The sequence below is a fragment of the Notechis scutatus genome, chromosome Z, assembly GCF_049901735.1.
Source record: "Notechis scutatus isolate UNSWTSFEM ecotype Mainland chromosome Z, rNotScu1.2, whole genome shotgun sequence".
In the NCBI taxonomy this organism is placed as follows: Eukaryota; Metazoa; Chordata; class Lepidosauria; order Squamata; family Elapidae; genus Notechis; species Notechis scutatus.
The window spans coordinates 48,599,244-48,624,121 of NC_142025.1; the positions used below are offsets into that span (position 1 = coordinate 48,599,244).

General features: G+C 41.2%; 1 protein-coding gene across 2 annotated transcripts in view; it reads left to right on the plus strand.

Annotated features, from left to right (window-relative positions):
* Positions 1-24,878, plus strand: part of CUBN (cubilin) — a 90,914-nt gene that overhangs the window by 28,160 nt on the left and 37,876 nt on the right. For both annotated transcript variants that reach the window (XM_087945301.1, XM_087945300.1), the window contains 8 exons: positions 2,213-2,334; positions 3,117-3,186; positions 9,753-9,934; positions 11,548-11,710; positions 12,206-12,396; positions 20,493-20,649; positions 22,057-22,235; positions 24,071-24,233. In XM_087945301.1, the coding sequence (XP_087801427.1) occupies positions 2,213-2,334; positions 3,117-3,186; positions 9,753-9,934; positions 11,548-11,710; positions 12,206-12,396; positions 20,493-20,649; positions 22,057-22,235; positions 24,071-24,233 (1,227 nt within the window). The remainder of the gene's footprint in view (positions 1-2,212; positions 2,335-3,116; positions 3,187-9,752; positions 9,935-11,547; positions 11,711-12,205; positions 12,397-20,492; positions 20,650-22,056; positions 22,236-24,070; positions 24,234-24,878) is intronic.

Sequence of the window (24,878 nt, forward strand, 5' to 3'; positions counted from 1 at the left end):
AATGAGAGCCAATCTTCAGGGCTGATCTTGGAGGAGTGCTCAATGAAAAGGGAAGATTATGAAATTGAACTAGAATCCTGAAATCTCCATTCAGCCAAAAAGATACGAGGGGTTTCTCAATCTTGTCAACTTTAAAATGTGTGGACTTTTAATTCTTTTAATTTTAAAACATTGAAGTTCACACATAAAGTTGTCAAAGTTGAGAAACTCTGCCTTAATGGAACTTCTCCATTCTGATCGGAGGTTGGGGGCATCCATTTTATAATCTTTTAACTTCAATATAGAAGGAAGAGGTCTTCTATATTGGTCAATATATTCAATATAGTCTTCCAAAATATATAGAGAGATTCCAATAAAACTTTACACTCTTCATCTGATTTATACAACAAAGAAGCTTTGTACTGAGAGCTAGCCCCAAACATTGTACTATATGAAGAGGAGCAACATGCTGGTGTCTCCTAATATCCATTCAAAGTTTATGGAATACAATTCAAATTTCTTTGGGAGGGACTTCCAAATTTCAGTAACGCCTCAATTCATCTTTTTAATAAAAAATACAGTAATAATGTTATTACAGGAGCCGTGGTGGCACAATGGTTATAATGTAGTATTGCAGCTAATTCTGTCCAAGTCAGGAGTTCAATCCTGACTGACTGAAAATTGACTTCCATCCTTCCAGAGTTGGAAAAATTGTTTACTCAGATTGATGTGGGCAATATGCTGTCTCTGTAAATTGCTTAGAGGGTGCTGTAAATTGCTTAGAGCAGGGGTGGACAAACTTTTTGGCTCGGGGGCCGCATTGACTTTTAAAATTTGACAGACGGGCCGGGTCAGCATAAGATTTTTTGGGAATTGCCCCCCTTCCCCTCTTCTCCTCCTTCCTCCCCTCGGAGGCCCCCTGAGTCAGGAGTTGCTACCGCCGGCGGCTCCAGTCCCGCGTTGCCTCGGGAAGGGAAAGGCAAAAAGGAAGAGCCGCGGCGGTGCTTTGCAACGGCAGCAGCGGCACCGAGGCTCAGGCTCAGCGGCTCCTGGTTTTGCCTTTCCCTTCCCAAGGCAAAGCGGGACTGGAGCCGCGCGAGCTGCGCCGGCGGTAGCAACTCCTGACAGCCCCAGCCGGACACCTGAGTGGAGCCGGGCGGAACTGCCTGTTGCTGCTGCCGGAGCACTGCCGGTTGCCTCCTCCAAGCAGCCCGCCTGCCCGCCGGGCTTCCCCTCTGCTGTGCGGCTCGGGGCCAGGCGCGAGCGCCTGCGGGGAAAAAGGAAGCCGCAAGTTACTGGGAAGTTGCTCGGGTTTCCGGGCTTCCAGGCTTAAACTTTGCACAGGCAAAGTTTTCAGGCGGGCGTCTTCCCGCCGAGGAGCGGGAAGGGTTCCACCCGGCGGGCAGGTGGGCTGCTTGGAGGAGGCAACCCGGCGGCGCTCCGGGTTTCCCCTCCGCCACGCGGCTTGGGGTCAGGCACGAGCGCCCATGAGGAAAAAGGAAGCCTAAAGTTGCTGGGAAGTTGCTCGGGTGCTGGGAGCAGGCTTTTAAAATGCCGCCCGAGCAAAGTTTAAGCAGCCCGCCCGCCCGCCGGGCGGAACCCTTCCCGCTCCTCGGCAGGAAGACGCTCCAGCCTGCAAACTTTGCCTTTGCAAAGTTTAAGCCTGGAAGCCCCGGAAAAAAAGGGGGGATCGGCGGGGACTCACCTTCGGAGAGGTCGCACTCGAAGGTGATTTCGAACTCCCAGCCAAGGCCTTTGCAAAGTTCTTTTCTTTCCTACCCTGAGAGCGCTCCGCACTGTTTTGCAGCTTTGGGGGCCACGCGGCACAGGGCAATATGCCACGGCCAGCTATTTTTTTTCAGGGGCGGGCCGGATTGGACAGACCAACAGGCCGGATGTGGCCCGCGGGCCGTAGTTTGCCCACCCCTGGCTTAGAGGGTGCTTTATATACTATAAAGTGGTATATAAGTCTAAATCCTATTGCTATTGTTTTCATAATGTTTCATGTTAGCTAATGTGGCTACTCACTCTGGCTGGCTGGTCAGACATCTTGCCCTTTGGCATTTCCTATTACTTTCTTCTCGGTTCACAGCTCTGGTCTCTTCATTTTTTGACATAGATGCTACTGTTAACATTTAGATACTCTCAGATAATGAAAAATTGTGATGTTATTAAAATAACAGTGCCCAAAGCAAATTCAGATGAATTTGACATCCTCCTTTTTTATTTATAGGCACTGTACCTAATTGTGTTTGCCCAGATGGATACACTGGAAATGGTTATGGTTCAAATGGATGTTTTGCCCTGAGCACCATATGCCAAACACACAATCCTTGTGTAAATGGACAATGTCTTGTACGTGTTTTTAAAAGTGAATTTATGAACATAAAGTATTAAATCTTCAGTGCTGTTGTTAAACTTTGATTATATAGACTTGTACTTTCTCAGACCACATCTATCTTATCAATAGATATTCAAAATGTTACTCATCAATGTACTTTTGTTGAATGAATTATACTATATTATTATTATGCTAATGATATATTACAATGTATTATTATATTAACTTTTCTATTCTATAATATTTTTATTAGTAACTTCCCAAATATGTTGTCTAGATTAAGATATTGCATTAAGCCAAAAGTAAGCCAAACTGAGTTGTTTAGACAAGCAAAGTTATTAAGGCTTGGTGTCTGCCAACAAACCTAAAGAAATGAAAGAGCATACCGAGCTGGCCATAAGTCAGGAAAAAGCCAGGATTCTGGATTTAAACACAAACTATGATTAAATAACTCACGATACACAAACACAAACATATACACAGAATAAGAAGCAAACAAAGGTCCAGACTTTAATGTTTTGCTAGCCTTCCTCCCACTGCCACCAAATGTTCAAACATAATCCCGTCAAAATATGCAAAATATCGTATTAATTAGGGTTATATGCAAGATTGGCTGGTTCCTAAGATGTCTGAAGATTCATGACGGAGCATGTTTAAAAAAAAACCCAAGTATAGACTGAATTTAGTTCATGATAGCTCAACATGGATAGAATTACTGTATGAAAATGGGTCCTGCTGAGAAATGATTCATGTTTACAGCACTGCATTTATTTTTTGTTTGGGTTAATATTTACAGGATACAGCCTTTGGCTATAACTGTGAGTGTGATCCCGGTTGGATTGGTATCAACTGTTCAGAAAAAATTGGTGAGTGTTCCAGAAATCCATGTTACTGTGGAGGAGGCTGCATTACTGGAGTGAATGGCTACACTCGTGAATGTAAGGTAGTTGGACTGGACTGTAGCATCAAATATCCAGCAGAGTAAATGAATAACTCATTGTAATGCAATATAATGTCAATAGCAGTATTGTTAGATCTGAGGTGGATCGGTTCGAAGGAGACGCGAGACCATTCTAGTGAGTTCAGCTCTTTATTTAGAATAGGAACAGTCTGAAGAATACAAGCCGCGGCAGCCCTTCATATAGGGCTGGCTCGCGGCTCGGCGGCCAATGGCAGCGCTTTGAATCTCCCGCGATCGGCACAGCCAATCGCGGTAGATTCTTAGCGCTCCAATCACGGCCGGGGCTTCGACCAATCAGGTCGCTGTCCGTCTGGACCAATCAGTTTGCGAGGGTTTGGAGTATGCTAATACAGCACACCTCTCCCCTCTTGGTTTCGTCTGTCGGTGCGTCGTGACGTGAGTCGCGCAGGTAGGCGGGCTTCGTACCTGTCTAGTTGACCTGCGCGGCTCAGTTCTTGTTTGGTTGTCAACCAGTTCGGAGGCCTTCTCTGTCGCTCCGGTTCCCAGGGATGGAACCGCCTGGAAGGTCGGGCTGGGCTTTTCTTGGTAGCTCCCTCCCGGTCTACCCGGGCTGGTTGAGCTGCCGTCTCTGTTGTTCCCGCCGGATTTTTCCGGGCTGGTTGAACTGGCCTGGCTGCTCCTTCTCGGTGACGATTCCGGGGTTGCCTGTTCTGTTGGTTCTCGTTTACTGGTGAGTAGGACCGGTTTATTTGCGGGTTATTTGTTCTGGGTGGGGTTGTTCAGCTTGCGCTAGGGGGTCCCTCTTTCTTTAACGCTTGCCGTTTCCCCCCCTTCTAGTTTCTTGCTCGGGTGTATGGTTGTTGACTATTCTGGACCTCAGTTGGTTAATGTGCCGTTTCCAGTTTTTCCCATTGCTTGTTTCTAGTCGGTATGATACGGGGCCGATTATTTGGGTGATCGTTGCTGGTACCCAGAGTGGTTCCCCTGACAGGTTTTTTGCGTATACGGCATCACCTATGTTGAATTTTCTGTGCTTGCTGGAGGAACCCGGGGGTTTGTCAGGGGTGTATGTGGGGTGCATTCTATCTAGTGTTGATCGTAGTTTTCTGCCCATCATTAGTTCTGCCGGGCTTCTATTTGTGGTTGCGCTAGGTGTAATATGTTGGATGAGGAGCATTTTATTGATTTTATCTTGTATGTTGGTTGTTTCTATTTTCTGTATGGCTTTTTTTGTGTATTGGACCATGCGTTCCGCCCGTCCGTTCGCCGCCGGATTTGCCAGCGCGGTTAATGCATGGCGTATGCCCTGGCCTGCCAGAAATTGTTCAAACGCTAGCACGGTGAACTGGGGCCCGTTGTCCAACACTATTATATCTGGCAGGCCGTGTGTGGCAAAGAGTTTGCCCAGTTTCCTTATTACCGCCTCTGTTGTGGTTGATTTCATGGTGCTTACCTCCAGCCAGTTGGAGTAAGCATCTACTGTGATGAGGTACATGTGCCCCTTGGTTGGTCCCGCGAAATCTATGTGAATCCGAGACCATGGTCCTCTTGGTGTTTCCCACTCATGTATTGGGGCGGCGGGAGGGCTGGGTCTGGATTCTTGGCATTGTTTGCATTTGGCTACCCAGGCTTCGATCTGTTTGTCCACGCCTGGCCACCATGCATAGCTTCTGGCCAGGCTTTTCATCTTAACCATCCCTGGGTGCCCCTCATGCAGCATCCCCAATACCCTTGCTTGCAATGTTTCCGGAATTACCACTCTGTCCCCCCAAAGTATACAGCCCTTCTCGGTAAAGAGTTCAGTTTGTCTGTTTCTGAAGGGTCTGAATAGTTCGTCCCTGTCCCCTTCCGGCCATCCTTTCCCAACCCAGCTTAGGACTCGCGCCAGCCGCTTGTCTTTGTTTATTTCTCTGGCAATGTCTGGCGCGGTCACTAGTGGGTTGGGTATTGTCTCTATTTGAAGTACCTTTGTCTTGGGTGCCGGGTCGTCTTCTAGGTCGGGCAGGGGTGAGCGGCTCAGGGCGTCTGCGTGGGCGATGTCCTTTCCGGGTCGGTGAACCAGCTGGTAATTGTATGCTGACAGGAATTCAGACCACCTTGTCATTCTTGGTGATAGAATGTTCGGTGTGGCCTTATTTCCTGCCAGGATCCCTAGCAGCGGCTTGTGGTCCGTGATGATTGTGAAAGTCCTACCGTAAAGGTATTCATGGAATTTCTTGACGCCTGCGACGACTGCTAGGGCCTCTTTGTCGAGCTGGCTGTAGTTCCACTCCGGCTTTGAAAATGTCCTTGATGAGAAGGCGATGGGTGCTTCCCTCCCGTCTGGTAGCTGGTGGCTGAGGATGGCGCCGATCCCAAAAGGCGATGCGTCGCACGTTACCGTTAATGGCAGGGTCTCGCTGTACTGGATTAGTACCGCGTCAGATGTTAGCAGATTCTTTGTGTTGTTGAAAGCACTCTCCTCCCGTGCTCCCCAGGTCCAGGTGGCTGTTTTATCTAACAGCCTATGCAACGGTTCCGCCACGGTCGCCTTTTGAGGTAGGAAGACATTGTAAAAGTTTAACAGTCCCAAGAAAGTTCCGTTTTGTTTTTGGGTCATGGTGCTTCCCTTATGGCTCTCAGTTTCTTTTCTGTGGGGTGGATCCCTTGTTTGTCTAGGAGGTACCCTAGGAACTCAACCCTCTCAGCCCGTAGCTGGCACTTCCCTTTCTTGACTTTGAGTCCCGAGTCTCTGAATTTCTTCAGTACCTCCCTCAACCGGGTTTCTAGTTGCTTTTCGTTTTTCGCGGCCACCAAGACGTCGTCAAAGTAGGGCACCACCCCTCTATGCCCTGGAGGAGTCTTTCCATGAGGCTTTGGAAGACCCGGGTGCCACGCTGACTCCGAACTGGAGCGGTTGCAGCGGAAAGCCCCGGTGCGTTACGATGGTCTGGGCTTCGGCAGTTGCGGCGTCGACCGGCAGTTGCTGGTAGGCTTGTGCCAGGTCGAGTTTTGCAAAGATCCGGCCTCCCCCAGCGAGTGCAGAAGGGGTATGGGACGGGTATGCGCTTTGCTGGAGCGCGTGGTTTAGGGTGGCCTTATAGTCCCCACAAATTCTCACGGACCCATCTGGCTTGATGGGGGTGACTATGGGGGTCTCCCACCTGGCATGATCGATTGGCTCCAGTACCCCTTGCGCGATGAGCTTATCTAGCTGCTCATCGATCTTGGGCTTGAGTGCAAATGGCACTCGTCTGGGCTTGAGGCGGATTGGTGCGATGCTCAGGTCTATATTAAAAGAGATAGGGGATCCCCGGTACTTGCCTAGGCTGTCATCGAAAACTTCCCGGAAGTCCTCCACGAGCGCCGCTTCCCAGTCCGACTCTGTGGTGCGGTGGATTCCGGTTACTTCAATGCCTAGGGGTGCGAACCACTGTAATCCCAACAGGCTCGGCCGATCCCGGTCGACGATGGTCAGGGGTAGCACTTCGGTGTGGTTCTTGAAGGTGACTTTAAAATGGCCTCTGCCAACTACAGGGATGCGGTTTCCCTGGTAGTCTTTGAGGGTTAGTGTTTGGTCTTCTAATTCCTTGCGGCGGATGGAGGGAACCAGGCGCTTGATGGTGTGCCATGAGACCATGGAGAGGAAGGACCCGGAGTCCACCTCCATGTCGCATGGCTGGTCTTCTATCCCCACCGTCACGTATACCTTTCTGGCGTCGCTTGTGGAGGAATGGCCGCCGCCAACGGTCTGGTGTGTTTCCTCCCTTTGTCTTGCCTCGTTGAGCCGCCTGTTCCGACCCTCTTGGCTCCAGCTGCTCTCCGTCTGGCGGTCTCGGTATCTGGTGGGGGTGTTCTCTTGCCTCCGTGGGCTGCCGTCTCATCGCCGCGGGCTGTAGTGTTTTTTATTTCTGCACACCTTGGCGATGTGCCCCGCTTCTCGCACTGTCGGCAAACGGCATCGAGGAACCGGCAGTCCGAGCGGGGTGATCGCCTCCACAGCCGGCGCATTGGAACTTCGACTTACGACCTCGGGGTTCCCGTCGCCCTCGTGCTGCTTGCAGGCGGTGGATTTCCTCCCCCTCGTCCTCGGTTTCTGAGAAGGAGTCAATGTCGCCGTGGTGCGTGGTTGTGTCCCGGTGGTCGATCTCGGGTCGCCTTTCGGGGTTCGATGTCGTCTCGCCGGTCGCTGCTCGTGGCGCGATGCTCGATTGCCGCATCCGAGCCACTGATTTTTTGGCTGCTTCAGCCGCGGCTACCTCTGTGAGCGCATCGGCGAGGGAGATGTCGCCCTTTGCCATGATGCGGCTCTGGAGAATGGGGTCTCAGAGTCCCAGGACGATGCGGTCTTGCAGGGCCTCGTCCAGGTCAGCGAACTCGCACAGGCCACCCAGATCTCGTAGTGCCGCTATGAAGTCGCCAAGCCCCTTGCCCTCGCGCTGGTCCCACCTGTAGAAATCGTGCTGCCGGATGAGGATGGGCACGACGGGGGCGTAGTGGCTTCGTAGCAGGGGCTCGAGGTCGCCCCACTCCATGGTCTTGACGTCCTCCAGCTTGGCCAAGGCTTTGGCCATTTTAAACACCGCTGGCCCGCAGTGTGTGAGGAATACGGCCCGTTTCTTGTGGCCGTTGGCATCTTTAAGATTGCTACTCTCGAGGAACATCTGGAACCTATCGGTATAGGATTCCCAGTCCTCGGTAGCGGGATTGAAGGGTGCGGGTGGTGAGTTGATGCCGGCCATGCTGCTTGCTGCTGTGTGCCGCCTTGCCACGTGCTGGGTGGTCTTTTTGTCTCACGATCCCACCTTCGTCGCCAGTGTTAGATCTGAGGTGGATCGGTTCGAAGGAGACGCGAGACCATTCTAGTGAGTTCAGCTCTTTATTTAGAATAGGAACAGTCTGAAGAATACAAGCTGTGGCAGCCCTTCATATAGGGCTGGCTCGCGGCTCGGCGGCCAATGGCAGCGCTTTGAATCTCCCGCGATCGGCACAGCCAATCGTGGTAGATTCTTAGCGCTCCAATCACGGCCGGGGCTTCGACCAATCAGGTCGCTGTCCGTCTGGACCAATCAGTTTGCGAGGGTTTGGAGTATGCTAATACAGCACAAGTATGTAGAAGTTGTTGGTTCAATGAACCATTCCAAGGCTGGTATTCCCTAGACAAGTGTTTCTTAATCTTGGCTTCTTTAAGATGTGTGGACTTTAATCGAACTGTGTGGGGAATTCCGGGAGATCAAATCCACACATCCTTTTGCCAAGATTGGGGAACACTGCTTTAGGTAATTGGTCTCTTGTTAATGTGACTCATCACATTAGGAAGATTTAGGAAGACAAATAATCTGAACAATAAGCATCAATCTATAGGTTGAATAGCTAGTCTGGCAAAAATAATAAATCCACTCAGTGCACTTCTAGTAGAATAGGATTAAAATTTGATATAAACAAGTTTTGAGTAATTAAGGAATCTTAATATAATTTGATAGAAAAACATTTTTAAATGTAAGCTAGGCTCTTAATGTAATGGTTTCCCTGTTGTTGGGTTATTTATATCTCTTGAGTTTTTTCTTCTTCTTGCAGATATTGTAATATCATGTAAATAACATACTCAGTAAAACAAGTGAAATGGGAGCTATTTGTATATGGTAGCTTGATTGAGATATGGTTTACTCGGAATTCAGGCATAAAATACAGAATCACACATTCGTAGTTCCTATTCAGGAAGAATTTTTGACAAAAGTATTTATACTATTCGGGGCCAGGCTATTTGAGGGACAACAGCCTCATCCCACTGGGACTGCCTTGCCCCACGCTTGCTGCAGGCCCCGTCAGCTCAATTGTTATGACTGGAGAGTTCAGGAGAAGGATCTTCTCTGTTGCTGCACCTGTCCTCTGGAACAGGATCACCAACCTTTCGGACCTCAGGGACCACTAAATTCATAATTTTAAACCCCACATACCACTAATATAATTTTTAAAAGATAAATAGTATTTAGTGCAATATAAAAATGCAAATAATTTTTCTGCAGACCACCAAAATTTTCTCGCAGACCACCAATGGTCCGCAGACCACTGGTTGGTAACTGTTGCTCTGGAACATCTTGCCCCCTCCTTAAGTGAGTTTGATTCCACCCCTCCTGACCTTCCAGAAGAGCCTTAAAACCTAGATCTTCTGGATAGCTTGGTGCTCCAGTGAGGCAGTATCACAATGGAGGTAGTTATTCATCAACATGATGGCCTCCAGATATGTTGGATTATAACTTCCTGGTTTTAGTCACCAAGACAGAGTAGAAATGCTCTTCAAGGGTATTTTTTTTCCTTGCATTTGAATTAATATTCAGAAAAAATAGTTTGCACTTCAAATAGCTAACAAAATAATATGACCTATGGCCTATATTAAATATAATATTACTATTAGTGACGATAGTCACAATCATAGCCTTAATGAATGTGATGAAAATATTAAAACAGGAAGTAGTTAATTTTGTTAAGTTTTCTCCTTTCTCTCCTCTACCTCCTTCTTTCTCTCTTTAGAATGCGGTGAAGAACTGACCACTACATATGGGACAATTAATTCACCTGGCTATCCTGGCAACTACCCTCCCAACAGAGATTGTTATTGGACCATTTCAACTAATCCTGGTCTTCTTATTACGTTTGCTTTTGGCTTGTTGAGACTTGAACATCATGATAACTGTACCCAAGATTATCTTGAGGTAACAGTAATTTGAAAAATAATGGATAGCAACAACACAAAAAATGAATTTAATTTCCATCACTTAAGCTAAATAGAAAAATTTTGTATATTATAGGAAGGGCTCATACATAGCATTTAATCTTGGTTGCCATGTTCTAGCCAGAAACATGCTAAGAAAATATTAAACAGAAGTTACAAATCATATTATCAGCTTCAACCTAGAAATCCTTGTGTCATATATGAACCTAGCCAAATACATTTCAGAGGTGTAGTTTCATATCTGGAAAACTTTGCACAAAAATAGACATTTAGATCTTGTTACATTGCATAAGAAATCTAATATGTCATTATCCCATTTTTCTATTAAGCTACCAAAACAAAACAAATATACTAACTAGAACTATTCTTTGTTAAGATTAGATATCTATCCATATTGCAAACAATGAAGACACGCTGAAGTTGTTACAAGTACCTCATCAAAAATATGTCAAATGAAAACTATTTTATAGAACATGCACAACAGGTCATTCTAATGTTGAATCATTTCAAACCCAGGCATGAATCAAAAGAATCATGTGAAGGATGAGAATATTTTAGAAAACATTTAAATGTTAAGTGCTTATCTCCATTTCCAAGAAAATAAGTATTTCTCAAGCACTTCTTGAATAATATGCAACACTGACCATATAAAGAAAATAAACCTCTTATATTTAACCAGCTGCATCTTCGGAAGGGTTTATAATGTGAAATACTTTTTTTAGCATCCACTGTTATTTTTAATTTTGGTATCATGCAATTCTTTAAGGATTGCTCAATTTAATAAATATCACTAGCTTTTTATCTAGAGTTATTGTCAGTGGCAGCCAGAGAAATCTGAAGTCCAAATCCGCAGTTCTAGAGTTTGAATGTAATGGACATGGTCTTCTGTCTGAATACGATGGGAAAGAGTAGGAAGAAATATCCTTAGCTCATGAACACCCCCAAGAACAAAGGTTAGAGTCATAATTCAGGGGGAGTTTACGATGGATTTATGTGTACAACCCTTACTCAATTATTTTTTTAGTAGGCAGAAGTATGTGGATAAATGTATAGCTACAGGTATATTCTGCTTTTTCAAAAAAAAATTCAAGGCGGCAAACATAACCAATGCAACTTTCTCCTGTTTTCCCCCACAACACCATGAGGGGCTGAATCCAAAGTCTAAATCCAGCCACCTTGAATTCCTTTCTATTCTTAATTTCCATGTATTTTCCTTAATAGTCACTTGGCAAGATTCTTGTAGAGAACTTATGCTTGCAATAAATCTTTATAATACTTATTTGAACTTCCTGAATCTCCTGATTTCCTAGGCCTTTGACACTCTGGTTTCCAGTCTGGTGCCTTAACCACTAGGCCAAGTGGCTCTGCTTATTATTTTGCCTGCAGTCAATGATACAAACATTAGATCAGTTGAATAGCATCAAATAGAACAATAAGTATCTGGGTTGTTGAAATTAATTTATTATAGGCAATATGAAATACTGTAGAAAAAATAATAATAGTGAAAATAGATATGTTTTTAATGTTAGATACAGATGGTGCGTCTACATTTGACAAAGTATAACAAATACAGGATGACATGTTTTTGTTTAGATTCGAGATGGCCTCCTCTCACAAGAACCCCTCCTTGGGAAATATTGCAGTATTGGGTTACCACCTCCTCTTCAAACCACTGGTCCATATGCTTGGATACATTTTCATTCCAATGGTTTTTATAACAATAGAGGATTCCATATCACATACATAACATCACCCGGTAAGTATTTGTCCCTATCAGCCATCTTCTGGTGCCTTTCAGGTATGTTGGCAATGGAAACCCTAATTTTAAAATTCTCATCCCACAAGACTGCAGCAGGCTGAAGAAGACTATATATCATGTCTGGAGCAAAGCATATTGAGATACTCCTTATTCAGTGACTGTAAATGGGATCAGCAACCCCACTGCTATACAATGGGGTTGATAAGTGAAACATTACAGTTCTGGCTACTGTTATTAAGGATGACATTATTTGATTGCAACTTGTAACTTCTTGCTGGTATTCCCATTGACTTTGCCTATCAGAAGCTAGCTATGAAAGTCATAAATGACGAACATGTGACTGCACAATACTGTGACCTTTGTAAATGCATGCCAGTTGCTAAATGCGATCGCATGATTGTGTAGTTGCTGCCATGGCCATTGGTTTGAAGACTGGTTATATTTTTCAGTGCTATTTTGAGTAATATTTTTTAACTACTCTTCTTAATGTAGTGGATCCCAACTGTGGAGGACATTATACAGATAGTAGTGGGACCATCATGTCTCCCTACTGGCCCAATTCTTATCTGAACAACAGACAATGTATTTATATCATTCGACAGACACCCAATGAAAAAATATACTTGAATTTCACACACCTAGAGCTGGAAAGACATCCTAACTGTTCCCAGAACTATATTGAGGTAATTATTAGTTTCTATTTTTTTAAAAAATGGTGAAGGACAGTGCTTGGATTCAATGTTTTACTACCTGTTCTGTGGGCATGGCTTGGTGGGTGTGGCAGGGGAAGGATACTGTAAAATCTCCAGTCAGAGGTGGTATTTGCCGGTTCTCCAAACTACTCAAAATTTTCGCTACCGGTTCTCCAGAACAGGTCAGAACCTGCTGAATACCACCTCTGGTGAAGGACAAATTTGATGAATCTAAATCGGGGATTAGTTCTCTTTTCTCTTCTTTTCCCCAGAAATGAAAGAAAGGGGGCCTTGGGGCAATTAGCTTGCCTCAAGGGTCTAGAAGATATTATTTCCATTTCATTGTGTTCTTGACATCAACCAGCTTTCTGGGGAAATTATATCAGGGGAAAAGTTTAAAGCAAAAAACAATCCATTTTAGCCTAAGAGGTGTGACTAAATGATGTTCCTGATGATATCATGGTATCACCAGAAAGTATTGGGTTGATATTTTTGGGCAGTATATTGCAGGATTTGGAAACTGTTCAATTTAGGCTGCTTGAAGGATTTTAAGGAGTGAAATGAATGTCTTAAAATTCTCTCTGTCATCTTTTAAGTTATTTAAACAGCCCAAACACTATGGAAAAACAGAAATGTTATTGTTCATTCTGAGGAGCTATTAGAAACCTGTAAACTGTTGTTAACTATAAACTGTTTTTATTCAGTGGAAAATTTTCTAGATATTACTGAAGAGGTTTAAAACTGTGAGAGAGCAGGAAAAGTAAGCCAATCTATTCATAAAAAATATATTACAGGAACATATATACAAAGATATATGAGAGATAATCAATTTTTAGAGTGACTTTTTTGCCACTTTTCTTGTCATATTTGTTAAGTGAATCTCTAGTTGTTAAATTAGTAACATGGTTGTTAAGTGAATCTGGCTTCTCTCTTGACTTTGCTTGTCAGAGGTTGCATAAGGAATTTGTTTCCAGTGCATAAGCTCATAAGATACATATAAACACCAGTAATAGATTATAGATCATAGTTACAATCATTAATCAGAAGTTACAAACAATTGATAAATCATAAAAAACAATAGAAGATAATAGTAAAAAAGAGAAGATGAAAAAGATGAGAAATAAAACAGTGCTGTGGGAATTAAATGTTCGGCAAACTGATGGCATGGGGGAAAAAACTATCTTTGTATCTAGTTGTTTTGGCAGGCAGTGCTCTGTAGCGGTGTCTTGAGAGGAGAAGTTGAAATTTACAATGTGATCCAGCTATTTTAAGATATTCTTTAAAAAGAAACACATGGGGAACATATGACAGTTTTCCTTCAGCTAATTGGAGAAAGTTATCATATGATCTTGGCTTGAGGTAATTAAAGACAATCCCCCAGGACTTAAAGGGACCTAACTTTAAAGATGGATGAATACTTTTATTTAAGACAGTAACATTTAACAAAATGCAATAGCAATTCCTGCATAATTCTATGTATTGGGAGTTCAGTGAAAAATATAAAGAAATATTTTATTATAAGATGTTATGTAAAGGACTTACAACCATTCCTTGTAAGTAGTGATCATTTGAAGCTACAAGGCCCTGAAAAAAGTGACACTTTTCACACTTATGACCATTTCAGCATCCCCAGGGCCATGTGATCAAAATTTGGATACATGGCAACTGGTTTATATTTATGATAGCTGCACTGTCATGTGATCACATTTTGCAACCTTTTGAGAAGCAAAGTCAATGGGGAATCCAGATTCACTTAACAACTGTGCTACTAACTTAATTGCAGTGATTCACTTAACATCTGTGTCAAGGAATGGTGCAAAACTCACTTGAAACTGTCTTGCTTAGCAACATAAATTTTTGCCTCCATTGTGATCGTAAGTCAAAGACTGAGTATTTTTTCTCCTTGGGTTCCTCAAAAGATCCTGCGTTCAGACCTTTAGAGAAAAGTGCTTGAATTTTATTGAAACTATTACAAGTCTAGATTTGGTTCAGGTTATTTGCACCCCAATGCTTCAACCCATTTGGGGATTGTTGGCCCTTGACTGATCTCATGACAATTATTTCTGTGGTTGGAGTTGGTTTAGTTTGGGTTCTACTTCAGATTCTTTGAAACAGCGGTAAATGCTGCTCTTTCTTTTGAATTGTTCTGATTCTGCAGAACTTGAGAACATCTGTTTCTCCAAAGAGCTCTTGCCTACTTCATGGTTCAGCTCATATATTATTCTTTGTTTTCTCCGTGACTATTTCAGTGCTTTTACTTGTGCTTGGCAAAGCAGCATACAAAAGTATAGAAATACAACTGACTCACATTTATGATGGTTGCAGTGTCCTGGGATCATGTGATCCCCTTTTGCAACCTTCTGACAAGGGAGCAAAGACAAGGGAGAAGCCAGATTCACTTAACAACAATGTTATTAACTTTAACTACTACAGGGATTCACTTAACAATCATGGCAGGAAAAGTGGTAAAACAGGGCAAAACTCACTTTAAAAATGTCTCACTTAACAACATAAATTCCAGGCTCAGTTATGGTTTGTAGGTTGAGGACTACCTGTACTTTTTATTAAATACATATCCAAAGTCATCACAGTTCCTCAAAAAGCAAAATTCAAAGTTCTAATAAATATATTTTATTTCTTTTATATATGGAGTTGGGATAAGGGAATTTTGTTACTCCACAACTCTTAGTGGCTCTGAAGGTGGGTCACAGATTGGGTTCTTTTTTGCACTTTCTTCTTTGTAGTCTGTGCATTTTGAGTCAGCAAATTGGTTCCATATGGCTTTTTGAGTTGAAACGCTAATGTGAAGGAAATGTCCTTGGTTGTCTTTATTTAAACTTGCCTTGGGAGAAATGTTGAAAAAGATTTGTGTGAGCTAATATCTAGAAGGATATTAGCTCACATAAATAAAAAAGATGTATGTGAAGAAATATCTAGATTGTATAGATTTATTTCTTCTTTCCTTCTTTCATAAGCAGAATTCATTTCCAAAATCAGACAGAAATCTGATATAAAAATGAAAGCAGAAACATTTATTTATTTGGATTCATAATTTCCTTCTCTGGTTGTTGGCAAAATCATAGTAACATGCCCTAAACCAGATGGAACAAAAACCATTTTAATAAGGAACAATAGGTTTAATTTAGCAAGGCATTTCCTTTGTCTTCTGGGAATTAATTCCAGAGATTATAGGTTTGCCTGCTTGAATCTTGTGTGTCTTCTGGAGGTCCCTTTCACCCCCTCTAAACCTCCACACATCCTCCCGGCTGAGGACTATGAGTATAGAAAGCTAAACAAACACTTAGAAACTCAATATTTTTGCTATTTGGAAGCATAGGAACTTGATTGGGCAGAATGGAAAATAGCCTCCTTTCTTGCAAGGATCCTGAAAGACTATCTGCCAGATCATTGGGTTTTCAAATGTGGTGACTGTAGGAAACTTCTGAGAAGAGTCTCCAAGGCCACACATCTTGAAAAATCATAAATTTCTCATGGGCCTCAGAGCAATAATGCAATATTGCTCTCTGAAAGTGCTAAAGTATCTAGGATCAAATATGCAGCTGTCTATTTTAGCATGAGTGGGAGATGTTTTGGTCCTTGAAACAATAACAGTGCCTGGGAGTTCTGGCCCTTCACTCTAAAACTCCAGATAATATATTTATCTGTGCTCTAATGCAGGGGTTGCCAACCATTTGGACCTCAGGGACCACCAAACTCATAATTTTAAATCCCGAGGACCAGAGTCCATGGAAAAATCCTCCAGAAAAGTCTGCAGGAAAATCCCCCACCCCATTTTCCTACTGATCGATCATTCTTTATTTGGGATCGCAGGATACCATCTCCAGCTCCATTCTTGGGGGAGGGGGGAGAGAGGGACTTTTGGCTTCATGCAAGGAAAGCAGCAGAAGTCTTTCTTTCTTTCCTCCAAACTCCACCAGAAATGAGTCTTTGTGAGACTTGACACGCTGGCCCAGCCTCTTGGGACAGGATGCCTTGCAGGGTCCCAAAGAGTCATTTCTGATGGAGTTTGGGGGAGAGAAAGAAAGACGTTTGCTGCTTTCCTTGCATGCAGCCAAAAGCAGAAGCAGAAAGAAGCAGCCTGGTAGCCAGGTAAGGCACATGGGATGAGTGGGGCAAGTTCCCCCCTCTGCCCTTTCCTCCCTCCCCTCACTCCCTCGTGTTGTTCACAATGCAAGCGATGCAAGCCTTGTGTTCCCTCAGGCCATGTGGGCAGCGCAGCCTTATGTTCCCGTGCAGCCTGGATTAATTGCTTTGGGGGGTGCTTTGGGGATGACATTTCTCTGCGGACCACCAAAATTTTCTCGCAGACCACCAGTGGTCCCCAGCCCACTGGTTGGCGACCACTGTTCTAATGTAAACCCAATCAGAGAATAACCATTGGAAAACACTGATAATTTGCTGTTAACAATTGCAACAGTGGCTGCATTACAGGTAGTCCTCAACTTACAACAGTTCCTTTAGTGACCGTTCAAAGTTATAATGGCACTGAAAAAAGGGACTTATGACCATTTTTCACACTTATGATAATTGCAGCATCCCCATGATCACATGATTTATATTCGGACGTTTGACAACTGACTCACATTTATGATGGTTGCAGTGTCCTGGGATCATGTGATCTCCTTCTGACAAGCAAAGTCAAGGGAGAAGCCAGATTCATTTACCAACCATGTTACTAATTTAACAACTACAGAGATTCACTTAATAAATATGGCAAGAAAAGTAGTAAAATGGGCAAAAATGTCACTTAACAACCTAAATTCCAGGCTCAATTATGGTTCGTAGGTCGAGGACTACCTGTACTTTTTATTAAATACACATCCAAACTCATCAGAATTCCTCAAAAAGCACAAATTACTGATTAGATGGTACATTACTTGCACATGCTTTTGGATATGGTACGTATTAGCTGGCTCAGCAATCCTATTTGCCAGTGCTTTTGTCATGAATACAAATGATGTAACTGTTCCATAAAGTGGTCATCACAACGATGTGATAACTTCAAAAAAGGCAATTATGATCTTATAGACAACGATCTCTCATCCCTTGATTGGCAATTTCTATTCACTGGATGCAATATTGTTGAAAACCATTACAACATATTTTTACTTGAAGTCAAAAGAGTCATCAAACTATATGTACCAATAACAACTCCCAAAACCAGAAAAAACAGATTACCCATAACAATAAGGAAACTTCAATCCAAAAAGAGATCACTTTGGTGGAAAAACAAATCTGGTCAAAAAAAAGTTGCCAACTTCAAAAGCGGATACAAAAATTTATGCCACCAAATAAAGACTGAATGCACCAATTATCACGTTAAACAAGAGGAAAACCTTCTATGCACCAATTCCACCTGCGCTTTCTACAATTTTGTAAACAACAAATTAAAAGACTCAAGGTCCACCCCACCCCTGAAATGACCTAATGGCAAAGACTGCAACAACGACACCGTTAAAGCCAACCTCTTTAACACATTCTTTGGCTCAGTATTTGTAAACAGCAATGGATCATGCCCAGCATTTCCTAGTCGAATCACAGAGAACCACAATGATCTAATACATATCGATTTTACAGAAGACAATGTTGAAAAAGCACTACGCAATCTAAAACCATCTCTATCTATTGGACCGGATGGAATATGTGCCTACTTCTTAAAAAAGCTATCCACTGCCATAGCCAAACCTCTAAGCATAATCTTTGAAAAATCTTTCAGGACCAGCTCCTTGCCAAAACTATGGTCACTCGCCACGGTCATCCCCATCTTCAAAAAGGGAGACCCCAGCCTAATTGAAAATTACAGATCAATCTCTTTATGCTGCGTCACCTGTAAATTCATGGAATCAATTATTAACCAATCCATCATCCTCCACTTAGAGACAAACAACCTACTCTCTAATAAACAATTTGGTTTCAGAAAAATCTGCAACTCTTATACTGCATATATACATGACAAAACTACTCCTAAAACTAAAATCTTACGGTATCTCTAGACACCTGCATAACTGGATAGAAGCATTCCTGTCAAACAGACAACAAAGGGTCAAAATTGGGGGCGTCCTATCAAATTCTGTACCTGTCAACAGTGGCGTCCCCCAAGGCAGTGTTCTAGGACCAACTCTCTTCATACTCTACATAAATGACCTCTGTGATCATATCAAGAGCAACTGCATTCTCTTCGCTGATGATGTAAAGCTATTCAACACCACAGACAATACAGCTACCCTTCAAAAAGACCTAGACCATGTATCAGAATGGTCAAACAAACGGCAACTTCAAATCTCAACAAACAAATGCTCTGTCTTACATATTGGCAAAAATATATATATCAGAAAATAAAATACAAGCTGAATAGTCAAGACCTTGTTGATGATCCAAATTCAGTCAAGGATCTTGGAGTACTCGTCTCTAATGACCTAAGTGCTAGAGCCCACTGTAACTACATAGCCAAAAAGGCATTACGAGTTGTTAACCTAAACCTACGTAGCTTTTTCTCTGGTAATATCACACTACTAACTAGAGCATACAAAACATTTGCTAGACCAATACTTGAATACAGCTCATCAGTCTGGAACCCGCATACACGTATCTGATATTAACACAGTTGAGAAAGTCCAGAAATATTTCACAAGAAGAGTTCTCCACTTCTCTACTCGTTGTAGAATACCTTATGCTACCAGACTTGAAATTCTAGAACTAGAAAACTTTGAATTACGCCGTCTTCGGTCTGATTTAAGCATGGTATATAAAATCATACATTGCAATGTCCTACCTGTCAATGAATACTTCAGCTTCAACCATAACAACACAAGAGCACACAATAGAGACAAACTCAAGGTAAACCGCACCAAACTTGATTGCAGGAAATACGACTTCAGCAGCAGAGTGATCAATGTCTGGAATACTCTACCTGACTCTGTGGTTTCTTCCCCAAACCCCAAAAACTTTAACCTTAGACTGTCTACTATTGACCTCACCCCTTTCCTAAGCGGTCTGTAGGGGGCGTGCATAAATGCACCAAGTGCCTACCGTCCCTGTCCTATTGTTTCTTTTTATTTTTCTTATATGTATCCATTTCATGTATTCATAACTATGTTTATACTTATACCTGTTATCTTGTAAGTGATTGACAAATCAAATAAATAAATAAATAAGTGATGATAAATTGCATAAATTGCAATTCAGTGAAATAAAGGAACCAGACAGGAGAATCTGCTACAGATTTTTTAAAAAGTCAGGATGGTGGTCACAATTGTGCAATTAATTTTATGTACATCCTAGGGTTTTGATTACCATGGTTGTGGCCACCATTTTGTGTTTTTTTACTTCCTACGTCCCTGTAGATATTGCTGAGATGTTCAGAAATGTGATAATACATTCTTTGATAATGTATGGTACTATTCTAAAAGTTTGGAATTTAAAGAATGTAGCATCATCTCATTTAATAGTGTATTTCCTGTAGAAACAAATTGTAGATTTTAAAATGAGCTTACATCTGTATATTTACTGTTCTCAAGTTGCATATATTGCCTTCTCCCCAGAAAGCAGATATTTTATAAATAAAGCTTTGTAAATTTTGTCAACTCCACTAAGTTTCCACAAACGAGTGAAGTGCAAAAGGACTATAAAATTTTTTGAAAGAAGAAAAAGTTTTGAAAAGCCAGCATGGAAAATATGGAGCAATGGCAAACCAAGGATTCCAATAATTTTCATATTATTGTTCTAATATCTCATTGAGATAACTGGCTGGTGTATGTATCTGTTTGTGAGTAAAAGAAGAAACAGACATCCTGCGATCTCCAGAACTTAAAATTACATTTATTGTACTGAAAGGGCATATCACGCGTGCAAGGGCTAAATTGATTAATGATATATAAAGGCAGAGATCTCTGTAATGGTAGCTTAATATTCTGATGATATCAGCAAAGGCTGATGAAAGCTTAGTAAGTACAATAAATATAATTTTAAGTTCCAGAGATTGCAGTGTGTGTGTGTGTGTGTGTGTGTGTGTGTGTGTGTGTGATAATTGAGGTGATTAGGCTTTTTTTTTTTTTTGGGTGGATTAGATCCGAGATGGCGACACTGAGATGGCTCCCTTAATCAACAAGTTCTGTGGAAGTATACTTCCTTCTGCAATCACTTCCAGTCAAAGTAGCCTCTGGATCAAATTCAAATCTGACATTTCAGTTAATATTTCTAACTTCAGGGCCACTTATGAAGTTGGTAAGTTAAACAACCACTTAAGGTAAGGTAGCAACTTTCATAAAGTTCTAGGGCAGTGATGTCTAACATTTTCAACGTCGTGTGCCAAAAGTATGTATGTGCACGTATGCACTCATAATGCATAATGTGTGAGCCCCCCCTACCCCTGCACATGCGCGCACAACCCTCCCATACACACCCCACCCCTTGCGCATGTGCAGCAGATACTGGACTATCAGCTGGCTGGCGGGAGGCACGCGCGCATGTGCAGTAGATCTGTTCTGGGCGACGGCTCGCATGCTGGCAGAAATGGCTCTGCGTGCCACTTCCCACACACGTGCTGTAAATTCACCATCACGGTTCTAGGGTATCCACTAACTTCATGGTCAAACTATACTGTAAATTCTGTAGACTATTTTAAATGGACCCAAAATGGGAACCTTAATGATCTTTGAGAAGGTGACATATTTTTCTTTCAATTTCACCCCTTTCTGCTATTATAAAGCAGTTTAGCCTTATAATAGTTTGTTTTCTTTTTCAGGATAGCAGATATTTCAGAAGATAGTAATCTTACCACATTGCAGTCAGATTTCTCTAAGGATCTGACTGCAGTACTTTTTTTTTCATGAATCCCACTTTCCTCATTTTTATGTAGGAGATAGTAGGGATAAGGACAGGCTGTAATAGTGGCCTTCAAAAAATTCAGCAGGAAACTTGTAGATAAATTGTTCTGATTAAGTTCCAAATTTCCCCTTATAAATATAGCTGCTCCAACTTGGATATTTTTAAAAAGTAAGCACCTTTTAAAAAATCAGCCAGTTAGTCATTTCATAGACTAATCTAGCTCTACTTAATAGTGCAATAGTTCTCTTAAATAAATGTAGCATAGCGGGTAAAGGTATATGCCCCATAGCTGGTCTTTGGTGCTTGGAAATAGTGGAAATAGTGAGATTTAGAGCAGATTAAGTTTATTTCATGAGGTAAATGAATTCATGCATAGGTGAAATATTATAGTTCAATTGTAAGCAAGAGAGGCAGAGGAGAATAATCTGGAACTTGCAGTTAGACATTGCTTAATTTAAATAAAATTTCTAAATTGCAGAGACCCCATTTTACTATCTAACCCTCCTCAGTGTAAATATCAAAATGATATATTGTCTGTAACAACCTGTTCAATAGCAAGATAACTCTTGTCTTAATTAATTCATTGCTTGGAATCCTCCCTGCAAGCTGTGATTTTTGTTTTAAATATTCATCAAATAGACATAGCTTGTCCAAAGTCTAGATTGTAGTGTTAAATGATACTAAACAGCAACCTATAAACGTACTACTGTATGTGGAGTAAATACTCATATCCATGTCAGTCAACATACTTCAAATAATTTGTCAATATTAATTACTAAACTAATTCTCCATTTCTCTTGGCAGCTTGCGGTGGATCCTTGTCTGGTGAAGGGGTCATCAGATCTCCCTACTTTACCAGACCATTGCCAAAGGGCCGTATCTGTGAATGGATCATATCTGAACCTGAAGGCAATATTGTGATTCTTAACTTCATTAATTTTCATATCTATAATGTCACTGCTTGCAATTCAGATTATGTGGAGGTAAAAAAAATTTTTTAAAGGAAATTATTATGAAAATCAAACATTACAAAGGACATAGATATGACTGGCTGTGTCTCTTCAAAAAATTACTCACATTTAATTTATACATCATGAGAATCCAAAATCTCTAATGACATATAATATTTATCATGACAGAAAAGGGAAAAAATATACTCTGTTTTAATGAAATTTAAAATAATTGATTTTACGTTTTGTCACTTTGATCCTTGACTCAAAGACCAAATGTAATGCTTGACTTGGAAAATTGAAATATGTGGGGTTTTTAAAAAAATCAAGTTTAGATTGATTCCATAATTCTAACATATTTTCTTGCGCAGAAATTGGTGGGATTCATATTTTAAGAATACCTAGTTAGGACTGAAAGGCAATGCAAGTTTATATGTTATTGTAAACTGTATTCAGTAGACAGTTTAATAAATAATTACAAGAATTGTTTGGGGTTACAATTAACTTTAGGCAATGATGTCCTAGTTGATGAGGTAGAATTACTTAAGTATTTCCTAATAAAGCAAGAGGTTTGGGAATTTGCACTTCTCAAAATAATAATATGTAAAATAAAACATCTATGTTGTTTTCACAAAGTAGATTACAGCTATACACAGAGACAAAGGAACAGGCAAGTTTCAGATAAGGCAGAGGAACATGGGATCAGACAGATAACCTCAGATAGATAATACAGAGGGCAAGCAGAAATAAGGATCAATAAAACAATAAACCTTTGCTTTGTTGATTCAGCAAGGCCTTTTCCTGCGTGATGCCAGAATGTGGAATATATTAAGGCTGATAACGTTCTAAGTATGCCAGAATATAAGATTATTCTTCTGATGAATCTTTACAGTGAAGCAGAATTGAAAGAAACAGTGCTTCAGAATACAAATTAGGATTAAGGGGAAGAGAAGATGTAGGAGATGTGAAGCTGAGATTTAGGGAGGGGACAAATGGATTATAAACCTGTGCCCTGTGAGACATCTTATCTCTTTCTAATTTCCCTTGACCCTTAGTTGGTCAAGGGATTTTTTTAGAGAGTTTAAGCTTGCAACAAATCTTTATACTCATTTGAACTGCCTGAATCTCCTGATTTCCCTGGCCCTTGATAGATGTGAGGACAGGAGATTGAAACATTCACGTTTGTAGATATGCAGATTGACAATGCTTGGTAAAACTGAAGTATGGAAAATTAGAAGCATTTTGAAAGTGGAACAATAAAAAACAAAGAACAGGTTTAGTATTAAATAAGTAGAAAATAATGATAATATATACCAACATGATTAGTGAACTTAACACTTGACAGTGAAGCTGTAAATATTGTATCTGTTGTATTAGGCTCAAAAACAGTTAAAGATAGTGTGTTAAAGAAAGTAAGGTAAGATTCATTTTAGAGTGGAATACAATAACAAACATAGACAGAAGAATAAGAATATTTCTATGATACAAAGTTCAGAAAAGAAGTTACTTAGCCTGATAACAAAACGTTCAGAAACCAACCTACAAGCTTGGAGAATGAACCTCCACCCTCCAGAAAATGATTGCACAAATAGTTCCACTAAGCCAATTTTATCAAAATGCATATACAGTCACTCAACTATTCTGTATGAGAAAACAATTCTCATATAGAAAGGTGAACAAAAATGATATTAATTTTCAAAGTCTTAAAAATGTCTTTTTAAGTGAAAGGGAAATTGGCCAAAGTAATCTAAAACAGAATAGGAGACAATTTTCCTTCCCTATCCAAAGTCTTGACAGGAATAACTCCCTGTAATATGTATGCTTAGTTCTGTGGTATTTTCTTGGGATTGAACTTTTTTCTTTTGCAGATTAGAAATGGTGGCGATGCAACTTCTCCTTCTTTGGGAAAATACTGTGGGAACACTATACCACCTAGGATTCATTCAAGACATAACTCTCTTTATATAAAATTCAGAGCTTCATCTACTACAAATCTTGGCTTCATGGCTGAATACAAACCTTTTGATATAGGTAAATTCTGGTCGCTCACCAACTATTCCTTCCCCTTGAATTTGTTCCTCAATTATTAGGCAAAATGTAATAAAGCATATAAATTAAATGTACTTGAATTTAATGCTGAGTGAGAGAATGTGAGGCACTACAGATTTCACATTCTTCACCTTTAACCATGTCATTTGGGTCTTTTAATTCATCAACCACATGAGGCAAGTTTATAAGACTAAAAATTAATATGCATTAATTACACTTCTTATGTAATGCTATGCATATCTAGTTACCAGTAACTCCCACTGAGTTTAGAGAGAGATATGGCTATATCATTGGAGATTAGGAAAGATAAAATTACTGTAGTCAACCTAGATATCTGAAATGCTTTTATAGTTCCATTGTTATATTCTTTCTGATTAATATTATGGGGATTTTCTTTTCATATGCTATCGCATGTGGAGTTTGTAAAGTTTTCTTTACAACTAAGTAAAACAATTTTTGAACAATTTTGAGTTTTTCAAAGCTGTCATTTCCCATTTTAAATTGGAGTTTTGTGAAATTTCATATTCAAAATGGTTTGAAACAAAATGTTTCATGCAAGCCTGATTACTTTGAATCATATTATGAAAATGTATTATTTAAATTTCTCCTTTCCTAGTTTAGCTCGAA